Raw genomic sequence first — 11671 nt, 5'->3', positions numbered from 1 at the left:
ATGGAGAGAAACAGATTTGAGAGCTGTTGTGGTAGCCTTGATGGGACTTGGTGATTGACTGAATATGGGGCAAGGGAAGAATTTGGGGTTCTACAGTGCTTGGTGATTTGGGAGGGTGGTAGCATCCTCAGGTAGAAAATAGGGAAATTTGGAGGAGAGCTAGGTCTGGGGCAATAGTGAGTTCCATTTTAGTTAGTTCCATTTCAAATCCTCATTGAATTTGAGGATATCTGGGTAGAGATTTCTCTTGGCAATGAGGATACACATGTAGGATCTCTTGTCTCCCCAATAGCCCTGTGGGATAGGTAGTACCAAAATTATTACCTCCATTGTTGATGAGATGATTTCCCCGTAAGTGGAATTGACTTGAGGAAATGTTAATTGAACCTATGGAAGCTAAAGGAGAGAGTAAAGAGAAGGCAGAAATACTGACTGTGATACTTGGGGAAATAAATACCCATGACCAGTAGTCTTAGAAAGTGAGCCTATGATGATGATTTGGAGGTAGTGAGTGGCATGCAGAAGAGATACAGGACCATATTTTGAGGGGATGGCAGTCAAGGGAAGGCTTTTTGAAGGATAGAAGAGACCTGAGTATGTTGATAGATAGCTGGGAAGGAACCATCCAGTACAAGGAGGAAATTGAAGATGGGGATGGGGTAGGGTAGGAAAGAATGATCCACCGGGCACACCCTAGGAAGAGAGAGAATCAAAGGCATACATTAGAAGCCTTTACCTAAGCAAGAGGATCGCCTCTTTCTCAGACAATGGAGCATTTTGAAGACTGGTAGAATATAGGGGAGAGGAGAGCCTTTGCACTGGATAGACTAGCTTTTGCGGGGCTAGAGGAGAGGGGGAAAGATTTGAAATAGCCAATATGAAGAGAGCCCCAGAGAACTGACTAGGATTGAATCAAAAAGGATGGCCATGGGGGTTGGCGAGTGCAATTGAAATTAGATAACATGAATTTTTAGAGGAAAGCACACTCATGTGATAAAGTTATACCAGTCATGTTTAGCTCCTCGGGGATGGATTCTGGAAGTATCTCAGGGTTGAGGATTAACAGGATATGAATGGAAGAACAAGGGGGCAAAAGGGGACAAGGGAGTTCAAGGGTGGAAGACTGTGTATAATTGAATGGTAGGAGGGAGGAGTTCAAGGTATAGGTGGGGTGAGAGAACAAGAAGAAATGGAGGTTCTGGTAAAGGCATAAGAGTGAATACTAGGTTTAAGAAGGAGGAGATCTAGGGAGAGGTAGCAGCTTAGCAAGTTATGACCAGAGTTGAAGATCATGGAGGACAAAGGGCTTTGGGTGATGGTGAAGTTGTAGAAGTGAGTGAGCACTCCTAGAGGAGCTGGGGGAGAATGGAGCTGGGGGTGATGGGAGGTGAAGAAGCTGATGCATTGGAGGGCGGGTGCTGAGGCCTCACGATTGCAAATATTGAAGCCATCAAGGGCAGAGACTGGAATGGAGAGAACTCTGGGACAGGAAGAGTGCCCAGGAGACTGGCAGATATCTGCCCATCACAGAGGTCAGGACAGCCATGGGGGCAGAACATGGGTCACCTCCTTCTTCTCTGACTCTACTATATCTCCTTGGATCTCTCCCCTTTTGGAGATTGCTGCAGAAACCAGTGAGTAAGTAGTGAGGGTATTGCAATACCAGAGAAAACTTTGGGTATTTTCTGACTTTATCTGACAGGGAATTCACAGACATACACGACTAAGTGATGGGTGATATCCTCAGGTAGCTGATTATGATTGGAATGACGGCACTCCCCTCTCTTCCTATCACCTTTCCTTCCAATGATTTTCTTGTGGGCTGTGTATATTGGCTTCCTTTTTGTATTGAGGTAAATTTTGTCCATTTTATAGCTTGGGTAAATGAAGAGTGAGACAGGAAATGATTATACCAGAGACATTCTTTAAAGTTTTTGACTAAGGAGCAGGGATGGTTTCATTTTGTTTCTCTATCTGGACCCTACTTCCCTCCTCCCTTTCCCCATCATGGCCAATTGTTCGGTCATATTTCAGTTGTTTCTGACCCTTCGTGACCCCATTTAGGGTTTTCTTGGCAAACATGCTGAAGTGGTTTACCATTTCCTTCTCCAGCTCATTTTACAAATGAGAAAACCAAGGCCAACAGAGTTAGGTGACTTGCCCAGGGTCACCCAGCTTAATGTATGAGGCCACATTTGAACCAAGTCTTGACTCCAGGCCCGTTGTTCTGTCCGTCGTGCCACGTAACTGTCAGAGAAATCAGCTTTTTGCTCGTGGATCAACTTAGCACTTTCCTATACCCCCTCCAGGTGCATTGGGTGAGATGAGGGATTGTTCAGAGTATCAGCTCTGTCTTTGGGAAATCCTAAGAAACTCCGCTTATAGGAGGTTCCTTAAGAGTCGGCCAAGAAAAGAATACTGCTGTGTAATCCACAAACCAGATCTCTTGAGGGATTAGTTACTCACTCTGTGTTGTCATTCCAAAGCTGCTTACTTTAGGATAAATAACAGCCCACTCTGTAATTGGGTAGCCTGTTTTCTTTCTATTTTCTCAGAAGGTAGCGTGAATATTTAGGTAGAGAACATACGCTCTTTACTTCTATCTCAGAATTCCTGGTTTCCTTCAGGACTCGCCTCAAACACCACCTTCTGTATGAGACCTTTCCCAGCCTTAAGTGATAACACTTCTCCCCTTTAATTTCTTTCCTTCCTTCCTTTCCTGCTTCCCTGATGCCCTCCTCCTTCTCTTTCCCTCTCCCCTGGCTAAACTATAAGCTCCTTGAGGTTGGGAACTAGACTGATTTTTATATCTCAAGCACCTAGCTGAATAAATGTTTGTTGATTGATTGGAATGTGATAGGACAGTGGTTTTCGAAGTGTAGTCATCAGACACACTTGAGGGGCTTAGAACCCTCCCAGGTGGTCTCAGAGATCAGAACTATTTTGACATATCAAGTATCAAGTATAATCAAGACATTGTTCATCTATTAAAATACTCCTTTGCCAACTCCATATCTATAGGAGGCCATATCTTCATATATATATATATATATATATATATATATATATATATATATATATATATATATATATATATATATATATATATATATATATACTTCAACTGAAACCACACATTGCAACAGATTAAAGACAGAAACAGATAGGAGAATCCAGTTGTGTTCTGTTAAGCCAGTCTTTCAAAGACTTGCAAAAAATAGGTAAAACAATGCCATTCTTCTCAGTAATTTTTTTAATTTGGGAAAATATAGTTGTTTTTCATTAAAATACATTATTTAGGTTAAATTGTAATGGGCTTGTTGTTTTAAAACTGAAATATTTTAAAGTGTATCAGTTTTAATTGGTAGTTATATCCACACAAAAGCAGAGTGTAAAGGGGTCCTGAGACTGAAAGACATGAGGCCTGGATTTATTAATGTATATTGGAGATACAGCTCTCATTTTAAGATTATCCACTCTTTGATATCTTTACCCTTTTAGCAGGTATAGTACCTGTTAATGGGGGATGTGAAGGGAGGAAGGGAAGAGATTTATGAGCAAGTAAAGGGGAAAGAAGGGGAAAGAATACTTTTTCCTCCTTGGAAGACTTGGTGAAATGCATTAGAAGAGGGTCAGAGAGTGTCTGTATATAGTCCCTTTACTTTAAACAAATAGGTCCATGATACTGGAGAAAGAGACTGTGGGGTCAAATGACCTAAGTTTGAATTTCTTACTTGTATGACCTTGGACAAGTCATTTAGCTGTCCTTTGCCTCAGTTTCTTCTGTCTGAAAAATGAGGGGGCAGACCAGGTGGCCAGCTCTAGATCTGGGGTCCTGTGACTGCAGGCTGGATTTGGTTTTTTGGGGGCTTTTTTGCCTTCAGAGGCAGCCACAAACATGCAGAGGAAATGATGCATAGTGAGACAGATCTCCATCTTGCCTCAGCATAGGGGATTGCAAAGAAAAGTCTATGTAAATGTGGTATGTTACTTGCCACAGACTTCAGAACAGTTCATCGCCTATGATCTGTGGTCAGCCTCTTCCCCCGACCTTCCTCGGAAGGCCTTTGAGATTGCAGCCTGATGGTGTGCAGTGCATGATGACCGCTCTATGTGGCTCACTCTGGATCTCTGCTTTCCCCCTAGGATGAAGGAGTGGTGGATCCAGGTGGGCCTCCTGGGCATTCCTCTTCTTGCTGTCTACCTACACATCCCTCCCCCCCAGCTCTCCTCAGAACTTCACTCCTGGAAGACTTCAGGCAGGTTCTTCTCATACAAGGGCCTGAGCATCTTCTACAAAGGTGAGGTTTAGGATGTGAACTGGTCAGATAAGATGCTTATGACAGATGGATTCAGCTCCAGGGTTCCCAGCTAAGGAGCTGCCTAGAGATTCATTGTGATAGAGGGCAGCTGCCCTCCATACCTCTAATGCCAACATCCTCAAGGGTGAATGTTTTTTACATTTTTAATGGAGTTTAAAAATTTCTTTGGTTTTATTGGGACCTGTGTTTTCATTAAAGTAGGGAGGGAACTCTGAATGATAAGAAATAATAGGTGTTTAATAAGCATTTATTTAACTGAATTTTCAGATTTTTTTTTTAACCAGAATTGTATTTAATTGGCACGAGGAGCTTATATAATGAAATTCTCCTTGCCAATGCACCATCTGCTTATAGTCTTAGAATTGCCTGGGTCACATAATAGATTTTATTATTATTTCTCAATGAATTAATAAATAAAAACTTTGAAAATGTATCAGTTTTAATTTCACTTTGCCCAGAGTCACATGGCAGGTATGTGTTCTGGATTTACCTGGCTTAGAGGAATGTACTTTACCCCCAGTGTCACAATGAGCACGGGCATTGGAATGGGAGGAACTGGGTTTGAATCTTCTAGTTCTGCCACCTTGGGCAGGTTGCTTCCCCTCTCTGGGCTTTGAGTTCCTTAGCTACAAATTAAAGGGCTTGCAGCTGATGACCTCCAAGGTTCCTTCCAGCTCTGAGTCCTGTTACTATGACTTAACGTTCTTGGCTTCCCTTCATAATCTGTTCCAGATCTATCCTCTATTAATTTATCCAAACACTTTTGGAATCTGTTTATATTTTCAGGTCATGTTTCCTTCGGAGATAATAGTTTACTGTGTGAAGGAATATTGCACTTTAATTTTTTAAAACTTTTCCTTTTAGATTTAAAGGGAGTCCCCATGGCATCTGCTGCAGTCCATGTTCTCCGTAGTCATGGCTGTCCTGTCCTTATAGACTTAAAATTCTAGATGTCAGTTATTTGGTCATGATATTATCCCCCTCTGCCTCTTCATGGGGAGTGGGAAAGGAGGAGAAGGGAGCAACGTTTTTCTTCAAGATGAGCTTAGAGGTCACCACCTGCATTCATTCATTCATCCAACAAGCATTTGTTGAGCACCTGCCATCTGCCAGGCCCTGGGGGAGGTAAAGGCAGCAAATAAAACAGCTCCTCTCCTCAAGTAGCTTACATTCTATTGGGAAGAATTAATATATATGTGGATAAGTAAATACTACATGTTTATAATCTCAGGCCCTGGGGGAGGTAAAGGCAGCAAATAAAACAGCTCCTCTCTTCAAGTAGCTTACATTCTATTGGGAAGAATTAATATATATATGGATAAGTAAATACTACATGTTTATAATCTCTCTGTCTAGCTATCTAGCTAGTGTTACCTAGCTAGTACTGTGGAGATAGAACACGAGACCTGGAGTCAGAAAAACCTTGAGTTCAAATCTAGCTTTAGACATTTAGTGGTAGTGTGATTCTGGGCAAGTGCTTAACCTCTGCCTGCCTCAGTTTCCTCATCTGTAAAATGGAGACAATACCTCCCAGGGTTGTTTTGAGGATAAAATGAAATCATAGTTGTAAGTACTAGCTTGTTCTCTCTCCCTTTGTTTCTCCCCTCCTCCCTCCCCCTCTGTCTCTTTTCTTTCTCTCCCTTCCCTCCCCATATATTATGCATGTGTATATATGTGGTGATCCCAGCTGAGCCTTGAAGGAAGCTAGGGATTCTAAGACAGGGAGGTGAGGAGAGAGTGACTTTCAGGCTCAGGGATTGGAAATGAAAGAGTGAAGGTAAGGTCAGCTTGACTGGCATTTACTGTGTGAAGAGGAGCATTTACTTGAGCTTAGAAAGGTAAGCTGGAGCCAGATAAAAAGAGGAAACAGATGGAGAACTTTAATCCTAGGGCACTTGGGGAAACCCTGGATTTCTTGAGCAGGGCAGTGACCTCCTTGGATCTGTGGATGTCAGTGTGGTAATTTCTCAGGTTGGGGAGAGAGGGAACATCTTTCCACCTTGGCACTTTCTTCTTCCTTTCTCACCTTCTGCTTTGTCTTCTACTTTTTTTTGATTCTCCTCTTTTCTGGGCCCTTGTGAGTTTCTTGGGGGTAGGGGAAGTACCTAAGAGTCCTCCAGAGGTCCTCCATGGCACCTCCACTGTGCCTTGGGGTCAGAGCAGCTCACAAAAATGTCCCTTCTTGGGTAGGGGTCATTTCATTCTCTACCATGCCTGTTGCTTTAACCAATGCTTGAATAAATAATGGAACATTTGTTGAATGTTAAATGAGTGAATTAATCCTTACTCTATGATGTCCATGAAATATCCCAAGGCCACACAGAAGAGTATCCATGAACCCGTTAAAGAGGACTTTTTAAACCAAAGGCCATATTGCTAGAAACTTTTTTAGACAAGTATCATGGGATTATGAATTCAGTTTTGGAAGTGGAGTCAGGAAGACCTGACACTATGGGGGAGGGGGGCACCATGGACCAGTCACTTAACTTGTCTGTCTCCTCATCAAGAAAATGGGGATAATAAACCTGTGTTACCTATCTCACAGGGTTGCTGTGGAACTCAATCAGGCAATGAATATTAAAGCCTTTTCACACCTTGTATTTGTGTCAGCTGGTCCCCAGGTGGATTACAGGGAAACTTTGTAACACGAATGAGTACTAACCATGTGTGTGTGTGTTTGCATGCATGAATGCACATGTATATATGTATGTATGTAAATCTCTTTGTGTATATATTTATATATGTACACACATGTATATATATAAAAATCTGTATGTATGTATGCATTTTGTTCATTTTTTCCAGTTGTGTTTGACTCTGACTCCATCTGGGTATTTCTTGGCAGAGAGAGTGGTTTATCATTTCCTTTTCCAGCTTATTTTACAGATGAGGAAACTGAGGCAAATAGAGTTAAATGACTTGCCCAGGGTCACGCAGCTAGTAAATGTCTTAGGCCAGATTTGAACCTAGGAAGTTGTCTTCTAGACTCCTATCCACCGTACCACCTAGGTTCCCTATAATATACATATATGTGTATATTTGAATGAATGAAGAAAACATTGAATGATTCCTGTAAAACACTGTTCTAAACACTGGGGATACACATAGAAATACAAAAACAAGCTAGTCCTTGTCTTCAGGAAGCTCATATTCTGATGGAGGAGATGACACATATGGAATTTTTCAGCTGTAAGTCAAATGGAAAGATCCCACGGTCTTGTTGACAGAATTTTCAATGCATTCCAGACTGGACTGGTCTCTAACCTGGGAATGACCAGAGCCAGGTGTATCAGGAGTCATGTAGTGGTTTCATTTCAGAGTGTAGAATTTGGTTTGAAAAACTGAAGTTCTCCTGAGAAGGAGAGCTCCTCTTGCCTCAGTAAAGGCAAAGTTTATATACATAAATCACAGGTTGGGGAGGGAGGGAGGTGGATGACAACTTAATCATTTCTAGGGCTTGAGCGGTTTTTCATGGCAAGCTCACGAGGATAGGACTATATTGGTGTTCTAGAGTCCTGGAGCAACAGTTCTCAAATCTTGGGGGGTTGTGATTACACGTCGGGGCTCGGAATCAGAGTTCTGTGCTGGGAACGGGTTTTCTAGTCTTTGATTCACCTTACTTAAGGTACCACAAGCACAAGAATGTGGGAACTGTCAGAGTTGATTGCTGACTTTAAGCTGCATTATGAGTCTCTGACTCCCAGGCCAGAATCTGCTGGTGAGATGGTAGCTCTTAAAAATCTAAATTATTAGTATATTCATTTTATATGCTATATCAATTCATATGAAAATCATAAATTCTTTTGTAGTCCTTGGGGTCTGGCAACAAAGCAGATGTTAATGCTTCTTTTTATTGTCATTTCCATTGATAAAATAGCTTCAGTTTCTGATGGTAAACTATTTGAGGATGTCCAGGAATTTGGGGCAAGAACTTCATTTTCTGGGTCTTCAGTAACTGTGGCTTGTTTCCTGGGTTGAAGGCTGAGGGCAGTGGATAGGAAGTGATGCTACCCTCAAGGTCTGGGAGATGAGAGTGAGAAAAAGAGATGTATGTACCTATAATGTATATATTAACGTTCCAGCTATTAATATATATATACACATGTATATGTGTATACACATATAAACACATAATACACACACATGCGCATTAGCATTTATGTACCACTTTCAGGTTTGCAAACCACTTTACAAATATTTTATTTTGTCCTCACAGCAACCTGAGGAGGTAGGTGCTATTATTTTACCCATTTTACAGATGAAGAAATGGAGGCAGGCTGAGGTCGCATGTGGGTATCTGATAGGACAAATTTGAACTCAGGTCTTCCTGACTCCAGCCTGGCACTCTTTTCAGAATGAGCAGTGTCCTTTGTCTCTCTCTTCCTCCCCTTCCCCTCCTTCCCACCAGGCCCCTTTCCCCTCATTTTTCTCTTGATCCCTTCCCACCTCATTCTATCTGGTTCCTTTCTCATTCCTCACTTATCACCTTCTCTGTTTCTCCCTATTTGTCATCTAACTCATGCTCCCCTTTCCCTCCCTCCCTTCTTCCCCTCTCGTCTCTCATTGTAGAAATACAAAAGCCTCACTAACTCAGTGTTTTCTTTGAGTAGTTTCTTTGAATGTGAAGTCCCCAGTGAGATCCCTGTCCCATGACCCAGAATACTCATCACTGTGTGTGCCTTGTGGATAGTGATAAATGGATTTTTTTATCCTTTTTCACCTGGCACCTACTGACAAATGTCTCCTTAGAAGCCTGGGGTGACCCCAGGACAGGTTTTTCTTGTGCCAGGGCTGTGTGTTAGCTAGTTGACTTGTGTTCAGCCAGTCCCTTCTACAGTTCATCTGAGGTTATGTTACATAATTATTTTTGAGAGTAAGCAGGTCAGGACCTAGAAAGAAAGATCTTTTAAAAAATATATATGTAAACATAAAAATAAATAAAAGAAAGATATTTTTAAAGTTTTTACTTCCTAGTAAAACTGAGAAAATGGAAGCAGTCTGTCCTGAACTCTCTCATCTTTCCTAACGCAATCTACAAATCCCTCTGCATCAGGGATTCACCTTTTTTGTTTTATGGATCCCTTGGGAAGAGTGCTGAAAGACCCTTTCTGAGAATTTAAAATGCATAAAATAAAACATGTAGGATTACAAAGGGAGCCAGTTATGCTGAAATATAATTATCAAAATATTAAAAAAACAAAGTTCACAGACCCAAGGTTAATAATCCTTGATCTCTATCTTCCGTCCTTTCCTTTGCTATTTGTCCTCACGTGCCAGCCCTTCTCCACTATAAAGCTAATCCTGTTTTCTCCCATCAGTTCCTCTCCCACCCTTCACCCATATCTCTCTTTCTCTCACCCTCTCTCATCTTGTTTCACTTTACCCACTGGCTTCTTCCCTGATGCCTCAAAGTGGATGGGCTCTCTTGTTTCACAAAGCCCTTTAGTTGACTTTACCCCAAGTTCAGTGTCTCAAGGGCCTAGTACTCAGTTCCTGTCCACTCCTTGACCCCTGGCATCTGACCTTGCCACTGTAGCTGAGGTTACGAGGACTTTCCTACAAGTTAACTCTGAGGGCCTTTTTTCCAGACCTCACCCTTCACTGCCTCCTGACTGTGGGCTTCTCCTTTGCCTTTCTTTTCTCTCTGCTGACCTCTTTTGTTTTCTCTCCATCTCATCTAAAAGATATCTAAGCCTATGTCTGGGCTCTCCCCTCTATCTCCCCTCTTTGCATTCTCATGGACTTCCATGGGCTTAATCATCCCGTACACTGAAGGCTTTGAAATCTCTCTCCCTCTCTCTTTTTCTTCCCGCCTCCCCCTGTACCTTCATACCCTCCCTTCCCCTCTCCCTCCCTCTGTTATTTTCTTCTTTTCTCCCTTCCCTTTCCCTCCTGTTCTTTCTCTCCCCAACCCCCTTCCCTTCTTTCCTCTCTCCCCTTTTCTCCCTGCTTCTTTCCTTTCCCTCCCTCTTTTTTCTGTCTCCCCTCTTCTCCCCATACTTTCTCTCCTCTCCTTTTCTTCCCTCTTTCCCCTCTTCCTGCCCCCTCCCTCTCTGTTTTATTCTCTCTTTCTCTCCCTCTCCTTCACTTCCTCCCCCTCCCATTCTTTCACTATCTCTTTCTTCTTCCTCTCCTCACTCTTTTTTCTCTTCCCCTCGCCCCCCCCCCCCCCCACTCTCTATCCCTTGTCTCTCCCCTGAATAGCCCTGGGTTGGTTCAGTGATCTCTGTGCAGATGATTCTCAAATCTGTTTATCCATCTCTGGAGTCTCCTCTGAGTTTCAGTCTCGAACCATCTGCTGGACATCTCAGACTGTTTGTCCCATAGATATCCCCAACTCCTCCATTCTGTCCATGGCAGAATTCATTATCTTTCCCTTTCAAACCCTCCTCTCTTCTGAACTTCTCAAGCCCTGGCAAGGGCACCAGCACCTTCCCTGTCATCTAGGCTTGGGACCTCAATGTTGTACCAGTTTTCTCCCTTGTGCTAACCCACATCTCTGATCCGCTCCTGAACCTTGTTTCTACCCTTGTAACCTCTCTCATCTACATCCCCAAAGTGGACACCTGGAGCAGGCTGTCATCACCTCTTGTCTGGACTATCACAGTGACTTTCTGGTATCCTTACCTCAAGTATTTCAGTATTACAACCACTCACCCAGTTGTCAGATTTAAGTACAAATCTGACCATATCACCCCTTTCTACTCAATCAGTAACTTCTTGTGACTCCCTGTTGCCTCCTGGATCAAATATAAAATCTTCTGTTTGGTTTTTAAAAGTTTCCACACCTGCCTCCTTCCTACCTTCTCAGTCCTGTTACACCTCCTCCTTTTCACGTACTGGCTGATATTGTGACACCATCTTTTTTGCTGTTCCTTGCACTGAACCCTCCTCTCCTCTTCTGACTGTGTGCCTTCACACTGGCTTTCCTCCATGCCTGGAAAGTCTCTCTTCTCACCTCTGACTGCTAGCTCCCCTGGCTTCCTTCAAGACTGTTCCAGTGTCATCTCCAGGAGGCCTTCTTTGGTACTTCCCATTGCGTGTCCCTTCCCTCTTGGAGATCATCTTACAGTACTCTGTATTTGTCTTAGATGTGTTGTAGTGGTTTGCACATTCTCTCTCCATTGGGCTCTGACCTCCTTGGGGGCCGAGACCGTGCTCTTCACCTTACTTAGTGTCTCCAGTGCTTAACACAATGGCTCTTTGGGGTCAGCAGACACTGGATGATGGGGTTCCAGGGCCGGACTGCTCTTGTACTCTGAATGGCAAAGTCTGAGACGTATCTGGAAGACATCTGCTGATGAACTATGCTTTGGCTTCCCATCTTTAAATCTTCAGCAGCTCTTTTG

At 42.9% G+C, this 11671-nt stretch overlaps 1 protein-coding gene across 11 annotated transcripts in view; it reads left to right on the top strand.

Annotated features, from left to right (window-relative positions):
* The window catches only part of MEST (mesoderm specific transcript), a 47407-nt gene that overhangs the window by 2401 nt on the left and 33335 nt on the right, over window positions 1-11671 (top strand). For all 11 annotated transcript variants that reach the window (XM_072652721.1, XM_072652731.1, XM_072652730.1 and 8 more), the window contains exon 2: window positions 4147-4301. In XM_072652721.1, coding sequence (XP_072508822.1) covers window positions 4148-4301 — 154 coding nt within the window. In that variant the 5' untranslated portion in view covers window position 4147. The remainder of the gene's footprint in view (window positions 1-4146; window positions 4302-11671) is intronic.

The sequence above is a fragment of the Notamacropus eugenii genome, chromosome 3 (assembly GCF_028372415.1).
Source record: "Notamacropus eugenii isolate mMacEug1 chromosome 3, mMacEug1.pri_v2, whole genome shotgun sequence".
Lineage (NCBI taxonomy): Eukaryota > Metazoa > Chordata > Mammalia > Diprotodontia > Macropodidae > Notamacropus > Notamacropus eugenii.
This window is presented reverse-complemented; position numbering and strand designations above follow the sequence as displayed.